Source organism: Pleurodeles waltl, chromosome 11, assembly GCF_031143425.1.
Source record: "Pleurodeles waltl isolate 20211129_DDA chromosome 11, aPleWal1.hap1.20221129, whole genome shotgun sequence".
Classification (NCBI taxonomy): Eukaryota; Metazoa; Chordata; class Amphibia; order Caudata; family Salamandridae; genus Pleurodeles; species Pleurodeles waltl.
Genome location: NC_090450.1, coordinates 128,855,945 through 128,872,991, shown reverse-complemented (window position 1 = coordinate 128,872,991; position 17,047 = coordinate 128,855,945). Strand labels below are relative to the sequence as shown.

General features: G+C 42.8%; 1 protein-coding gene across 2 annotated transcripts in view; it reads right to left on the bottom strand.

The window, feature by feature from the left end:
- Positions 1–17,047, bottom strand: part of LOC138265492 (uncharacterized) — a 190,035-nt gene that overhangs the window by 29,027 nt on the left and 143,961 nt on the right. For both annotated transcript variants that reach the window (XM_069213259.1, XM_069213258.1), the window contains 2 exons: positions 13,329–13,467; positions 8,874–8,927 (listed from right to left, as the gene is read on the bottom strand). In XM_069213259.1, the coding sequence (XP_069069360.1) occupies positions 8,874–8,927; positions 13,329–13,467 (193 nt within the window). The remainder of the gene's footprint in view (positions 1–8,873; positions 8,928–13,328; positions 13,468–17,047) is intronic.

Here is a 17,047-nt window from a genome sequence, read left to right as displayed (position 1 = left end):
TGCGTCTTGAGCTTTCCGGTAGCCACTTGAATATCTTACGAAGCATGAGGAGAGTGAAGAAGCAGGAGGAGGAGACAGAGTTGACCTGAGTCGCCATGGTTAGCTTATTGTCTAGAATGATGCCTAGGTTCTTAGCGTGGCCTGTGGGGGTAGGAGTAGGTCTAAGTCCTGAGGGCCACTAAGATGCATCTCATGGTGAGCATTTGTTTCAGAAAATCAGCACCTTTGCCTTGCCGTTTTGAGGTTCAGAAAATTGTCCTTTATCCAGTTGGCGATGTCTGTCATGCAGTTGTGGAAGTTGGTGGTGTCTTCGGAGAGGGAGAGTAGAGTGAGAGAGGATGAGTTGTATGTCATCATCATAATTTAAGTGAAGAATTAGCCGTACATTTAGGGTAGAAGTTTGTAGATTTGAGCACTTTATAATATTTCATGCATTAGTCACTTCAAGTGGTTTAGCCGTTAGGTGTTATTGGCACTTTATGGTTCAAACTGGGGATGTTATGAGTCTAAAAGGTTTTCTATTTCTCTTTTTAGTATGAATGCTTTTTTATATTTATTGGTTGTCTTATAGGTATTTGGACCATGTTTACAAACAGTGCTTTTACGATTATAACAACTTTTGCCCCTGGGTGCCTATATTTATGTGTTATTTATATGACCTTATGAGAAGTATGTGAGTCATAGGAGATTTGTAGTTCATCTGAATACCTGTTTAGGTGTTATTTATTTAGTTATTCGTTTTATAGCACTTAGGTATGCATATGGGGAATATGTATATATACGGGGTATTGTAGCAACATGGATGATAACATCAACCCACTGGGTAAGGATTGTGCTGTCAGTTTGTTTTCATTCGGAATGCTATAAGTGGTTGTTTTTATGAATATACATTTTTAATGATATTTATGTTTTATATATTATGATTATGATAATACATTAAATCACTGTAGTATTTTAGATGCAGTGTAAGGAATTCTGTGATTCCAGTATTACCTAATGAATTTGTGATACATGATAGCAGAAATGTTCCAATATGGCTGCCACAGTAGCTCTTGGTTTAACACTGTTTCTAGGATGGACTGTGATTTATGTTGACAACCTGAATATATGTGTGCACAAGATGGTTTTATGTTTTACCGTGAACAAAGCTACGGCTGAAACGCGTTGGTGTGGAAGCCATTACACTATTTACATATTAAACTATATTCTGCAGTGCCACGGAGTCCAGACTCTTCTTCACGTTAAGGAGGTTGTATATGTGTGTGTGTGTATATATATATATATATATATATATATGTATATATATGGAAAATGTCACTTACCCAGTGTACATCTGTTCGTGGCATTAGTCGCTGCAGATTCACATGCTGTGCACATCCCGCCATCTGGTGTTGGGCTCGGAGTGTTACAAGTTGTTTTTCTTCGAAGAAGTCTTTTTTCGAGTCACGAGACCGAGGGACTCCTCCCATTTCGACTCCATTGCGCATGGGCGTCAACTCCATCTTAGATTGTTTTCCCCGCAGAGGGTGAGGTAGGAGTTGTGTATGCTAGTAATAGTGCCCATGCAATGGAGTGAATATGTATGTACATAATGAAGTTTAAAGTAATATATTTACAAATTTACAAATGTTCAAGATCAACTTCTAAACGGCTACAGGCTCCCGGGGAGGTGGGTGGGCGCATGTGAATCTGCTGCGACTAATGCCACGAACAGATGTACACTGGGTAAGTTTCATTGTCCGTTCGATGGCATGTGTAGCTGCAGATACACATGCTGTGCATAGACTAGTAAGCAGTTATCTCCCCAAAAGCGGTGGTTCAGCCTGTCGGAGTTGAAGTTGTTTGAAACAATGTTCTTAGTACAGCTTGACCTACTGTGGCTTGTTGTGCCGTTAACACATCTACACAGTAGTGTTTGGTAAATGTATGAGGCGTAGACCATGTTGCTGCCTTACATATTTCGTTCATTGGAATATTTCCTAGAAAGGCCATGGTCGCACCTTTTTTTCTGGTTGAGTGTGCCTTTGGTGTAATAGGCAGCTCTCTCTTTGCTCTAAGATAGCAGGTTTGAATACACTTAACTATCCATCTAGCAATGCCTTGTTTAGAAATTGGATTCTCTGGATGAGGTTTTTGGAAAGCAATAAATAGTTGTTTTGTTTTTCGAATTAGTTTTGTTCTGTCAATGTAGTACATTAGTGCTCTTTTGATGTCTAATGTATGCAGTGCTCTTTCAGCTACAGAATCTGGCTGCGGGAAGAACACTGGTAATTCTACCGTTTGATTCAAGTGGAACAGTGAGATCACTTTTGGTAAAAATGTTGGATTTGTCCGTAGAACTACTTTATGCTTGTGTATTTGAATAAATGGTTCTTGTATGGTAAATGCTTGAATTTCACTCACTCTTCTTAGAGATGTGATGGCAATCAAAAATGCAACTTTCCATGTTAAGTATTGCATTTCACAAGAGTGCATGGGCTCAAAAGGTGGACCCATGAGTCGTGTTAAGACAATGTTGAGGTTCCATGAAGGAACTGGTGGTGTTCGTGGTGGTATAATTCTCTTTAGGCCTTCCATAAATGCCTTTATGACTGGTATCCTAAATAATGAAGTTGAGTGCGTAATTTGCAGGTAGGCTGAAATTGCGGTCAGATGTATCTTTATTGAAGAGAAAGCTAGCTTTGACTTTTGCAATTGTAGTAAGTATCCTACTATATCTTTGGCAGATGCGTGTAAGGGTTGAATTTGATTATTATGGCAGTAATAAACAAATCTTTACCACTTATTTGCATAGCAGTGTCTAGTGGTAGGTTTCCTAGCTTGTCTTATGACCTCCATACATTCTTGTGTGAGGTCTAAGTGTCCGAATTCTAGGATTTCAGGAGCCAAATTGCTAGATTCAGCGATGCTGGATTTGGATGTCTGATCTGTTGTTTGTGTTGTGTTAACAGATCTGGTCTGTTTGGTAGTTTGACATGAGGTACTACTGAGAGGTCTAGTAGTGTTGTGTACCAAGGTTGTCTTGCCCATGTTGGTGCTATTAGTATGAGTTTGAGTTTGTTTTGACTCAATTTGTTTACTAGATATGGAAGGAGTGGGAGAGGGGGAAAAGCGTAAGCAAATATCCCTGACCAGCTCATCCATAACGCATTGCCCTGAGACTGATCTTGTGGGTACCTGGATGCGAAGTTTTGGCATTTTGAGTTTTCCTTTGTTGCAAATAGATCTATTTGTGGTATTCCCCACATTTGGAAGTAAGTGTTTAGAATTTGGGGGTGAAACTCCCATTCGTGGATCTGTTGGTGATCCCGAGAGAGACTGTCTGCTAACTGGTTCTGAATTCCTGGAATAAATTGTGCTATTAGGCGAATGTGGTCGTGAATCGCCCAATGCCATATTTTTTGTGTTAGGAGACACAACTGTGTCGAGTGTGTGCCTCCCTGTTTGTTTAGGTAATACATTGTTGTCATGTTGTCTGTTTTGACAAGAATGTGTTTGTGGCTTATTATGGGTTGAAATGCTTTGAGCGCTAGAAATACCGCTAACAGTTCTAAGTGATTTATGTGAAACTGTTTTTGCTGTATGTCCCATTGTCCTTGGATGCTGTGTTGATTGAGGTGTGCTCCCCACCCTATCATGGAAGCATCTGTTGTTATTAAGTATTGTGGCACTGGGTCTTGGAAAGGCCGCCCTTGGTTTAAATTTATACTGTTCCACCATTGAAGCGAGATGTATGTTTGGCGGTCTATCAACACCAGATATAGAAGCTGACCCTGTGCTTGTGACCATTGTGATGCTAGGCACTGTTGTAAGGGCCGCATGTGCAACCTTGCGTTTGGGACAATGGCTATGCATGACGACATCATGCCTAGTAGTTTCATCACCAGTTTGACTTGTATCTTTTGATTTGGATACATGGTCCATATCACATTGTGAAATGTGTGAACTCTTTGTGGACTTGGAGTGGCAATGCCTTTTGCTGTGTTGATTGTTGCTCCTAAGTATTGCTGTGTTTGACACGGCAGAAGGTGTGACTTTGTGTAGTTGATTGAGAAACCTAGTTTGTGGAGGATTTCTATGACATATTTTGTGTGTTGTGAACACCGTCTTAGCGTGTTGGTTTTGATTAACCAATCGTCTAGGTACGGGAACACATGTATTTGCTGCCTTCTGATATGTGCAGCTACTACTGCTAGGCATTTTGTAAAAACTCTTGGTGCAGTAGTTATTCCGAATGGCAACACTTTGAATTGGTAATGTATCCCTTGGAATACAAACCTTAGGTACTTTCTGTGTGAAGGATGTATTGGTATATGGAAATATGCATCCTTTAGGTCTAGTGTTGTCATGTAGTCTTGTTGTTTGAGCAGTGGGAATACGTCTTGTAAATGTAACCATGTGAAAGTGATCTGATTTGATGTAGGTATTTAATGTTCTGAGATCTATTATAGGTCTCAGACTCTAGTCTTTTTTGGGTATCAGAAAGTACAGGGAGTAAACTCCTGTGTTTATTTCTTGTTTTGGTACTAACTCTATTGCTTCTTTTTGTAGCAATGCCTGAACTTCTAGTCCTAGAAGATCTATATGTTGTTTTGACATATTGTGTGTTTTCGGTGGGATGTTTGGAGGGAATTTGAGAAATTCTATGCAATAACCATGTTGGATAATTTCTAAGACCCAAGTGTCTGTTGTTAATTCCTCCCAATGTTTGTAAAACTTGGTTAGTCTCCCCCCCACAAGTGTTATGTGTTGGGGATTTGTGACCTTGAAGTCACTGCTTGTTTGGAGGAGTTTTGGGACTTTGGAACTTTCCTCTATTCCTTTGAAATTGTCCCCCTCTATACTGTCCCCGAAAACCTCCCCGCTGATACTGGCTCTGGTAAGTGGGCTTTGTTTGTGAGGTTGTGGCTTCTGTGGTTTGCCCTCGAAACCCCCCTCGAAATTGTGTCTTTCGAAATGTGCCTCTGCTCTGTGGGGAGTAGAGTGCGCCCATGGCTTTGGCCGTGTCAGTGTCTTTCTTAAGTTTTTCGATCGCAGTGTCCACCTCCGGCCCAAACAACTGCTGTCCGTTGAATGGCATATTCAGCACAGCTTGCTGTATCTCTGGTTTAAATCCTGATGTACGCAGCCATGCATGTCTCCTTATTGTTACTGCTGTGTTGACAGTTCTAGCAGCTGTGTCTGCAGCATCCATTGCTGACCGTATCTGATTATTGGAGATACCCTGTCCTTCTTCTACTACTTGCTGCGCTCTTTTTTGGAACTCCTTGGGTAAATGTTCAATAAGGTGTTGCATTTCATCACAATGGGCCCTATCATATCTGGCTAGCAAAGCTTGCGAATTTGCAATACGCCACTGGTTTGCTGCCTGTGCCGCCACCCTTTTGCCTGCAGCATCGAATTTTCGACTTTCTTTATCTGGAGGTGGTGCATCTCCTGAAGTATGAGAGTTGGCTCTTTTGCGCGCTGCTCCCACTACAACAGAGTCTGGTGTTAGCTGTTGTGTAATGTACACTGGGTCTGTTGGTGGCGGTTTATATTTTTTATCTACTCTTGGAGTAATGGCTCTCCCTTTAACAGGCTCCTCAAACACTTGTTTGGAGTGTTTTAGCATTCCGGGTAGCATAGGAAGACTCTGATATTGGCTGTGTGTGGACGACAGTGTATTAAAAAGAAAGTCATCTTCAATGGGCTCTGAATGAAGGCTGACGTTATGAAATGCCGCTGCTCTTGACACCACCTGTGCGTAGCCTGTACTATCCTCTGGTGGCGATGGTTTAGCTGGATAGCATTCTGGACTATTATCTGACACTGGTGCGTCATCAAGGTCCCATGCGTCAGGGTCATCTTGACTCATTCCTGTATGAGTTGGGGATTGCATCATTGGTGAAGTGGCTACCGGTGATGGTTGCGGAGAGTGATGTGGGGATGGTGGCGGTGTTACTTGTTTAGCCACTTTTGCGTGTGGCTGTTTGTCTTTGTCTTGGAAGGCAAGCTTGCGTTTCATTTTGACTGGAGGAAGAGTGCTGATCTTCCCTGTATCTTTTTGAATAAAGAGCCGTCTTTGTGTGTGATCTGGTTCTATTGCCTGTAATTCCTGTCCAAATCTATGTGTCTTCATTTGTGTGGACAGTCCTTGTTCCTCAGTGTAGGAACTTTTTTTCTGTTCCGAGGCTGGATATTTCGGTACCGAAACCTTTTCGGCTGCTTTTTTTGGCTCCGACAAAACCTTTTTTACTTTCGGCGTCGTGCTCTCTCGGTGCCGACCCGTTTCGGTGCCGCTGTCTCGGTGCTGAATCTTCTCTGAGCCACTATCTCGGGCCCGAGATTGCTGTGTGCCGGTATCTCGACCGGAGTCGGATGACTTCGACACCAGCTCGCCCTTTTTCGGTGCCGATGAACGGTCACCTACTTTTCGGGTTAAGCCATGGCCTGTTGGCGGTGGCGTCCCCTGGGGTTTAGTGCTTTTCTCGTGAGTTCTTGGTTTCGACGTCTTACTCACGGTTTTAGGCGTTTCCTCGAGATCGATCTCCTCAGAGTCCGACTCCTGGGTGGAGAATGTTTCTTCCTCCTCCTCGAAACGCTCTTGTCCTGTCGGCACCGACGCCATTTGCAGTCTTCTTGCTCTTCGGTCCCTGAGTGTCTTCCTGGACCGAAACGCTCGACAGGCCTCACAAGTATCCTCCTTGTGTTCTGGTGACAAACACAAGTTACAGACCAGATGTTGATCTGTATATGGATACTTGTTATGGCATTTTGGACAGAAGCGGAATGGGGTCCGTTCCATCAGCCTTGAAGAGACACGTGGCCGGGCCGACCAGGCCCCGACGGGGATGGAAAAAAAAACCCCGAAGGGCCACTGGAGCTCTTCTTAATTCGGTGTCGATCTGTTGTAACTAACCCGATACCGAACGCAAACAATACCGACGATTTTTCCGAGATTCTAACTAACTTTCCGACCCGAAACACGGAGCGAAAAGGAACACGTCCGAACCCGATGGCGGAAAAAAAACAATCTAAGATGGAGTCGACGCCCATGCGCAATGGAGTCGAAATGGGAGGAGTCCCTCGGTCTCGTGACTCGAAAAAAGACTTCATCGAAGAAAAACAACTTGTAACACTCCGAGCCCAACACCAGATGGCGGGATGTGCACAGCATGTGTATCTGCAGCTACACATGCCATCGAACATATATATATATATATATATATAAAACCAGAGAGACTAGGTATCTTAACTAGGTGATGTGAACTCTAATTCTACAATCAACCTCTGTGGAGAAGGGTGCCAGGAGATTTGAGCAAAATCAAAAAGCAAACAGGGAATGGAAGTAGGGGGTTCGTCATGACCCTCCAGTGCTGCAGCTGTATCACCCCCCTGACTCGTCTGAGTGTCTCCACTAACCTGACATTGAGATAGAGGTAATTCCTGCCTCATCACCAGGATCCTGACTAACAGCTTTGAGAACTGGACTGTGTCCTTGCACTGCATGTCCTGTTCTATGCCTAATAACTGAGGGAGAGTTTAGCATGTTGGGTAGCAGCAGTGCACTTGTTGATCAAGCAGCTGATTTCTCCACAGTCAGATGTGACATTAAGTAAACAAATTGCTAAGGTGCCTGTTGGTAGGAGTTTAAATAGTTCAGGAGGAGACGACCCTGTTCACCAATTTATTGTTCCTCCCTACCAAGTACCCTTGTACACTATGTATAAATGTCAGCCTTTCTTACCTCAGTACAAATGCCCTTTTAAATTTGATGCCAGAGAAGTAATTGCTGTAGATTCTGTTTTTAAGGGATGCTTGCACTATGCATACTCACATTCCTTCAGTTGCATGCATGGTAAAGCTGGCACATCCGGTACTGTATCTGCTCTCTCTGTGAGGTAATCTTACACTGCAAGTAAATGTCAAGGGCCTGTTTTTGTATTGGGGAAGACATGCACTACAGAGGCCTGCACTGCACCCATTATAAAAAGGCATTGCCTTGAATTTTGCCCACATTTCACACATGGACACAGATGAAATCACCAATGGGCTATATTGTGTGGTGCTCTTAAATGTGAATAGCTGTTTCAACAAAGTAAGGGCTGATACACTGCCTCACTCTATGTATGCTATTTTATGGCTTGATCCAAAATATGAATGATACTCCAAAAACGCAACGGGTGAAGGGGTACTGACACATCCAACAGATAAACAGCAGAAGAGTGGTGTCTCAAAGCCAGTCTGCGTTTATAATGTATTATTTTGCTGCTGCTGCTGCTGCCTCTACCCCACAGCTAAAATGGCCTAAGAGCCCGAATGCTAGCATTTCAAGGCATGAAGGGTTCTGAAGTTCGTCTTTGCCAGCAAGAAAGAAGAACCAGTGGTGTGGCAGTAACACAGAGCAATACATAAGGATTTATGTCAGGGAGGGCATGCACAGTAGCCTGTTACTGGAAATTGCTTTTAAACATTTTTATGAAGGATCCTTTTTCCTAATTGCTAGAGAAGATTAAACTTAAAGCATATTTTTCATGTTGACACCCTTGGATGGATTAAGTATTTATTAAAGACACCTTTTAAAATAATTTAGATGTAAAACAAATTCTGCAGTTTTTTGGCAAATACAGTCCATTTGTGTGTTGACTGAAATACATTATTAATATTAAAAATAACTCTCTAATATCCACTAACCAGTACCTCCTGCAAACCAAACTTCATACTACACCAACAACAAATGGCCTGCTAATGCACAGTTACCGTTGAGCTATATGAAAGTAATGAAACTCTGTCACCCATTTCCAAGAGGAACAATAAGATTAAAATGAGAAATGTAGATACAAAACCACTCATATACATCTAATACATTTTTTAGATGGTTGTTGACTTACTGTTTGTGTTGTTATTTCTAGCATCTAAACTCTGGTCGGTCAGCACCCAGTCACCTATTTTAAAAGACAAGTTGTTTGAAAGAATGCAGTAAACACATTTAAAAAAATAATTTGCATTGACATTTGTATGTGCGGTCTTGGAGAATGAACCTCAACTGAGAGATATATCACTTGTTCATTTTAAATGTAGAGGGAATAATACTTACTCATGCACAATTTAGGGGCAGTGCAAAATCACAGAACCTCAACTTTCAAAAATTAAAGGCATAGTAGACCCTGACAGGAAGTGGAGATATATTTCTTTTTGCAGCTTTATTACATCTAATTAAGTGCTTTCCTGCAGTTCTCACAAGGAATCATATTGTGTAACTAGTTTGGCTATACTCCAGTTATTTGTCAAAAATATACTTTTCATATGAGAAAATATGTGTGTTTCTGGCAATTAAGGAATTTAGTTCAGCTACTGGATGACTAAAATCCTCATAAAAACATAAAAAATTAGACCATGTTTATAAATTAAAGGCTATCTAAGGGCCTGATTACGAGAGTGGCAGTCTGAGGACTGACAAACTCGCAGTGGCGGTTGATCCTGGCAGTTGCGCCACCAAGGGGCCACCACCAGGATCAGGGATCCCAATGAGTCCGCAGCGGTCAAAGTTGTGATCAGCCACGGCGGCACAGAGTTTGGCACCGCCGTGATGATCACAACTTTGCTTTCTGCCAGCCTTTTCATGGCGGGGTCCCTGCCATAAAAAGGCTGGCAAAAAGGCAGTGCTGGGGGCCACAGGTGGGCCCCTGCACTACTCACGACCATGTTGTGGGCAGTGCACGGGCCCTCCCTGCCAGCAACTTCGGAATGAGCACTGTCTGCTACTACAGACAGTGCACACTGCGACGGGCTGTGTGCGACAGCTTTGGCCTCTGCTCCTCAAGGGAGCCAAGGCCATCGCTGCCGCACTGTTTCCACCGGGTTGACCAGCGGAAATGGCGTAATTGCATCGTTTCCACCAGTCAGCCTGGTGGAAACATTGTAATATGATGGGGAGGAGGCCGCCAGCTTGATGGTGACCTCCTCCCCGCGGGTTTGGAATTCCGATGGTCAGACAGCCAAGTCATAATCAGGCCGTAAATTTAGAAAATGTTAAGGTGTTGCATTTTTCGATGAGTAAAACAGGTGTCTGTATAATATTTTGCTTATTACAAAAACTGTGGAGCAGCAGAATTTTGCAGCCTAAGTCAGAAGTGACATGCTTCTAAATGATTTCATTTTGTTTTTTTAAAATCAAACTCAAAATCAAACTCTTTTTTTCTCAGTATGTAAACGGGAATTAATCAGTGGAACCATGCTGATATTTCTAACCACTTCTCATATGGCAATCCAAAGAAATGTAAAGGGTATTTTTGAAAATCTCCTAAACTTGAGCACTTTTCTATTGTAAGGGTTTAATGTCAAGGAAACACGTGAGCGAGTGTCCTTACGTACTTTTTTACTAAAAACCTTAAACTAGCTCTTCTTGATGCCTAGCTCTTTCCATGCAAGTTGGAACAGCTATCCCGCTTTTGTGCCATGTAGAGACCTATTACCAGAGGGAAGGCTCCACAGGGCTGGGAAGTTCATTTATGCAACAAACCAAAAGTCTCAAGAACCCTCTTGAAAGCCCACGTAGGAGGAAAATTGATCTCAAGTCAGAACTACAAATAACAGGTGCCACGAAAATACTTTAAATTATTTGCCTCATAAGAGCAATGGTCTCCGGCATGCTGGAAAATTAAGGCAAACCGAGCATCCCCTTCACTTGCGTCAGTGTCACTAACAAGAGAGAGAGGGTGAGTGGTTTATTGGAGACTGCCTGAAATGTACGAAGGGGGCCTAATGCAAGGAAATGTAGCACAATCATCTTGGTGAGGACAGGACTGGCATGCAGACAGAAGGGAAAATGCAGCATTGGCCATGCTGTGGGCTCTGCTTTCCTGCAAAGTGCCTGTTCCACTAAAGTTTTATCTGGAAGACAAGAGGGAAGTGAAAGAAAGAGGGTGAATTGAATTAAAAGTAGTGACAGATCACAAGAGAATGTAACAGAAAGATTCAGAAGCGGAAGGGTGTGCTGGAGTGTGTTGTGAGTATATGTATGTGTGTAAATGTGCCAAAGTTTAAGTGCATCTTTGTGAGTATGTATTTGGTCGGAAAAATAACTTGGTGGATTTAAAAAATCTGCTTAACTCGACCTCTAACTTCCGTTTGGAAGAGGACTGGATATCTATCCTCGCTCATGAACCGTTATAAATATTTAATTGTTTTCAATGTATTAATAGTGGCAAGAAAGAAAACTAAAATGTCACATAACCTAATAATGAAAGGAAAATTAGAGCATTTACATCTTCATGCTGAACTGTAATACAGGTACTAGCAGGGCCTGATTTGAAAATATGGTTTTTGTCCTATTAATCTATTTGACACACAGATGGGATTTGAAAGTTCATACTGAACATGAAGTTTGTTGTGACATGTACAGGCATTTCTGCTGGAAATCTTTCTGCTGTACCCTTAAACCCCGCCTTATTTAATATAATTTTTTATGAAGGAATGCCAGAAAACTAAACAACTTTATAAAACTGCAGTGGTTGACACAGCCAAACAGCGCATCTGTCTGGTTCACAGGAACCTTTTTGATGCCATAGAAAATTAATTTGAGAAAGCTTTCTGGTAATACGTAAGGCAACACCTCTGGATCCATAGCGCATTTGAGACTAAGGCCTGCTTTCGAGTTCAGCGGGCCGATCTTCATCCTGCAAGATCCATAGGGAGGAGACCTCCACGGAGCTGGAGGCCCCCCCCCAGGGCCCAATTATGATGTTTCCAGTGGACTGACTGGTGGAAATTCCTGTATTAGGAGCTTTCCACCAGTCAGCCTAGTAGAAAAAGTGTGGCAGCATTGGCCTCGGCTCCTATGGGAGCCAATGCCGTTGTACAGAGGGTGCCCCCAGCACCCTGGGATCAGAGTGTACAGGTCAGGGGGGCTGCCAGCACTGCCTTTACACAAGCCTTTTCATGGCAGGGACCCTGTCATGAAAAGGCCAGTGTAAAGAGAACTCGTGATCAGCACGGCCATGGTCCTGGCAGTGGTAGTGGTCCGATCACCAGGGTCGTAATTTGGCGGTCGAACCGCCAGGAGTGTGACGGTCCGACTGCCACCACGACTTTGGCACTCACAAGATCGCCAAACTCTTAATTAGGCCCCAAATCTGTAAAATGCACCATCGGGCACTGTTTTCCCCTCAAATATTTCACTGAGGAAAATACAGTCCCTCTAAATTAGGTCAGTCTCGCTCTCTTCACTCACTAGCTCTCATTGGAGGAAGGTATTCAGGCCCTATCACTATAAAAATTTACTAATCGCTCCTACCAAGCTCTCCCTCAATCCTCTTTCCCTCCTCATCACAGGAAGGACTAAATGCTATACACAAATCCACTCATCACAGGGTCCTCCCTACTTCAGAGAGGAAGACAGGGCTGCTGGTGTTAATGTCAGCTGACAAATTCACATTTTTTTTGGTTCACATTTCAGTACTTAGGGCCAGATGGAGGAAAATGCCAATTTGCGACTTGCAAATTGCGAGATCCTGCGACTCGCAATTTGCAACTCGCAAATTGGTATGCAGAACTGTGTCTCAGACACCGTCTGCGACTCGCTATGGGGTCGCAATGACCCACCTCATTAATATTAATGAGGTGGGTCGCAAATTGCGGCCCCATAGCGAGTCTAGGCACTCGCAAACATGGAGGCCTGCTGTCGTCAGCAGACCTCCATGTTCGTGACTGCTTTATCAATAAAGCAAAACGAGCTGCACTTAAAAAAAAAAACGAACCCTTTAGTTTCGGTATTTTTTCAGGGCAGGTAGTGGTCCCTTGGACCACTACCTGCCCTGAAAAAATAATTTTGGGTCCATTCACAAAGTGGACCCCTTCCAATTTGCGAATGGGTTACCATCCATTGCGAGTGGGTTATTGCATACCACTCCGAATCGCAAATAGGAAGGGAACACCCCTTCCTATTTGCGATTCTGAAATGCATATTGCGAGTCAGTCCCGACTCGCGATATGCATTTCTGCATAGGGAAATGCGATTAGCGAGTCGCAAACGGCAATTTTTGCCGTTTGTGACTCGCTAAACGTTTCCTGCATCTGGCCCTTAGTTACACATTAGTATGGAATATTGTTGTTGTGGCTGTCATGTCAAATGTGATACATTTGAATTAAAACTTTGTAATTCAACCTTAATTGCATACTCTGTAGCAAACCAATTTACTGAATCAAGCTGATAAGAAGACACAATCAGCCCTAGAAACGTATGACCTAAATCACTACTGGAATTGCTACTAGGATTAATAAAATATTGTATACTGTGAAGTACATAAGTACTCAATTAAAGCACTACAAATGAAGACAATACTTACATGCCCTGAGCTTCGAAGTCCATACTATTTCTTCTGACTCTGCTTCTACTAAAGAGAGCTTAAACTCTACTGGTTCCTCTAAATAAACTTCGTAATAATTTTTGAGTTTTGTAACCGAATCATCATGGAATTCAAAGTCCTAAAAAATTCACACATTGCAATATGTTAACAAGGTTAAGCTTAAGCATGCATAATAATGAAAATGTCACTTACCCAGTGTACATCTGTTCGTGGCATCAGTCGCAGTAGATTCGCATGTTCTGCAATAGCTCGCCATCTGGTGTTGGGCCGGAGTGTTACAAGTTGTTTTTCTTCGAAGAAGTCTTTCGAGTCACGGGACCGAGTGACTCCTCCTTTTGTCTCCATTGCGCATGGGCGTCGACTCCATCTTCGATTGTTTTTCCCCGCAGAGGGTGAGGTAGGAGTTGAATTGTAGTAATAGTGCCCATGCAATGGAGTGACTAAGTATGCACCTATTTAAGGTTGAGATGATACATATATAAATAATTGAAGGTAACTTCCAAACTGCTACAGGCTCCCGGGGAGGCGGGTGGGCACATGCGAATCTACTGCGACTGATGCCACGAACAGATGTACACTGGGTAAGTGACATTTTCAGTTCGATGGCATCTGTCGCTGTAGATACGCATGTTCTGCATAGACTAGTAAGCAGTTATTTCCCCAAAAGCGGTGGATCAGCCTGTAGGAGTGGAAGTAGTCTGAAATAATGTCCTTAATACGGCTTGACCTACTGTGGCTTGTTGTGCGGATAACACGTCTACACAGTAGTGCTTGGTGAATGTGTGAGGCGTAGACCATGTGGCTGCCTTACATATTTCTTGCATTGGGATGTTTCCTAGAAAGGCCATGGTAGCACCTTTCTTTCTGGTTGAGTGTGCCCTTGGTGTAATGGGCAGCTGTCGTTTAGCTTTAAGGTAGCAGATTTGGATGCATTTAACTATCCATCTGGCTATACCTTGTTTTGAAATTGGGTTTCCTGCATGAGGTTTTTGAAATGCAATAAAGAGTTGTTTAGTCTTTCTGATGTTTTTTGTTCTGTCAATGTAATACATCAATGCTCTTTTGACATCTAATGTATGTAGTGCCCTTTCAGCTACGGTATCTGGCTGTGGAAAGAACACTGGAAGTTCCACTGTTTGATTTAGATGGAACGGTGAAATAACCTTTGGCAAAAATTTAGGATTGGTCCTTAGGACGACTTTATTTTTTTGTGTAGTTGTATAAAAGGTTCCTGTATAGTAAACGCCTGAATCTCGCTTACTCTTCTCAGGGAAGTAATGGCGATGAGAAATGCCACCTTCCAGGTTAGGAACTGTATGTCGCAGGAGTGCATGGGTTCAAAAGGTGGACCCATAAGTCTAGTTAGGACAACATTTAGGTTCCATGAAGGAACAGGTAGTGTTCTTGGTGGTATAATTCTCCTAAGGCCCTCCATGAATGCTTTAATGACTGGTATTTTATATAGGGAAGTTGAATAGGTAGTCTGCAGGTATGCAGATATTGCTGCAAGGTGAATCTTAATGGAAGAGAAAGCTAGGTTAGATTTTTGTAAGTGAAGGAAGTAACCCACTACATGTTCTGGAGTTGTGTGTAATGGTTGTATTTGATTAATATGGCAGTAGCAAACAAACCTCTTCCATTTACTTGCATAGCAGTGCCTGGTGGATGGCCTTCTTGCTTGTTTTATGACTTCCATACATTCTTGGGTAAGTTGTAAGTGCCCGAATTCTAGGATTTCAGGAGCCAGATTGCTAGATTCAGCGATGCTGGATCTGGGTGTCTGATGTTTTGGTTTTGCTGTGTCAACAGATCTGGCCTGTTGGGCAATTTGATGCAGGGTACCACTGATAGGTCTAGCAGCGTTGTGTACCAGGGTTGTCTTGCCCAAGTTGATGCTATCAATATGAGTTTGAGTTTGCTTTGACTGAGTTTGTTTACCAGGTAAGGAAGGAGAGGGAGAGGAGGAAAAGCGTAAGCAAATATCCCTGACCAGTTCATCCATAGGGCATTGCCTTGGGATTGTTTGTGTGGGTATCTGGATGCGAAGTTTTCGCATTTTGCGTTCTCCCTTGTCGCAAACAAGTCTATCTGAGGTGTTCCCCAGAGTTTGAAATAAGTGTTCAGAATTTGGGGGTGAATTTCCCATTCGTGGACCTGTTGGTGATCTCGAGAGAGATTGTCTGCGAGTTGATTTTGTATCCCTGGTATAAACTGTGCAATTAGGCGAATTTGGTTGTGAATTGCCCAATGCCAAATTTTTTGTGCTAGCAGGCTTAACTGCGTGGAGTGCGCCCCCCCCTGCTTGTTTAGATAATACATTGTTGTCATGTTGTCTGTTTTGACGAGAATGTATTTGTGAACTATTATTGGTTGGAAAGCTTTTAGTGCTTGAAAAACTGCTAGAAGTTCTAGGTGATTGATATGCAGTTTTGTTTGATGTACGTTCCATTGTCCTTGTATGCTGTGTTGATCGAGGTGTGCTCCCCACCCTGTCATGGAAGCATCTGTTGTTATTACGTATTGTGGCACTGGGTCTTGGAAAGGCCGCCCCTTGTTTAAATTTATGTTGTTCCACCACAGAAGCGAGAGGTAAGTTTGGCGGTCTATTAACACCAGATCTAGAAGGTGACCCTGTGCTTGAGACCACTGTGATGCTAGGCATTGTTGTAAGGGCCTCATGTGCAGTCTTGCGTTTGGGACAATGGCTATGCATGATGACATCATGCCTAGGAGTTGTAATACCATCTTTGCCTGTATCTTTTGTGTTGGATACATGCGTTGTATGATGGTGTTGAAATTTTGAATTCTTTGTGGACTTGGAGTGGCTACTCCTTTTGATGTGTCTATTATGGCTCCCAGGTATTGTTGTACCTTGCGTGGCAGAATTTTGGATTTTGTGAAATTGACGGTGAACCCTAGTTTGAAGAGGGTTTGTATGATATGATTTGTGTGATTTGAGCACTCTATTAACGAATGGGCCTTGATTAGCCAGTCGTCTAGATATGGGAACACATGTATTTGCTGCCTTCTTATGTGTGCTGCGACTACCGCTAGACATTTGGTAAAGACTCTTGGTGCGGTTGTTAATCCGAAAGGCAGTACCTTGAATTGGTAATGTATTCCTTTGAATACAAACCTTAGGTATTTCCTGTGCGATGGGTGTATTGGTATATGGAAATAAGCATCCTTGAGGTCTAAAGTTGCCATGTAGTCGTGCAGTTTTAGCAATGGCAATACTTCTTGTAGTGTGACCATGTGGAAGTGGTCTGATTTGATGAAAGTGTTCACTACTCTGAGGTCTAGGATTGGTCTCAGTGTTTTGTCCTTCTTTGGTATCAGAAAGTACAGTGAGTAAACTCCTGTGTTTATTTGTGTGTTTGGCATTAATTCGATTGCATTCTTTTGCAATAGTGCCTGCACTTCTATCTCCAGGAGATTGGAATGGTGTGTTGTTAAAATTTGTGCTTTTGGTGGTATGTTTGGAGGGAATTGTAGAAATTCTATGCAATAACCATGTTGGATAATTGCTAGAACCCAAGTGTCTGTAGTAATTTCCTCCCATGCATTGTAATAATGACCTATTCTTCCCCCCACTGGTGTTGTGTGGAGGGGGTGAGTGACCTGTGAGTCACTGTTTAGTAGTAGGGGCTTTGGGGCTTTGAAATCTTCCTCTATTTCTAGGGAATTGCCCTCCTCTA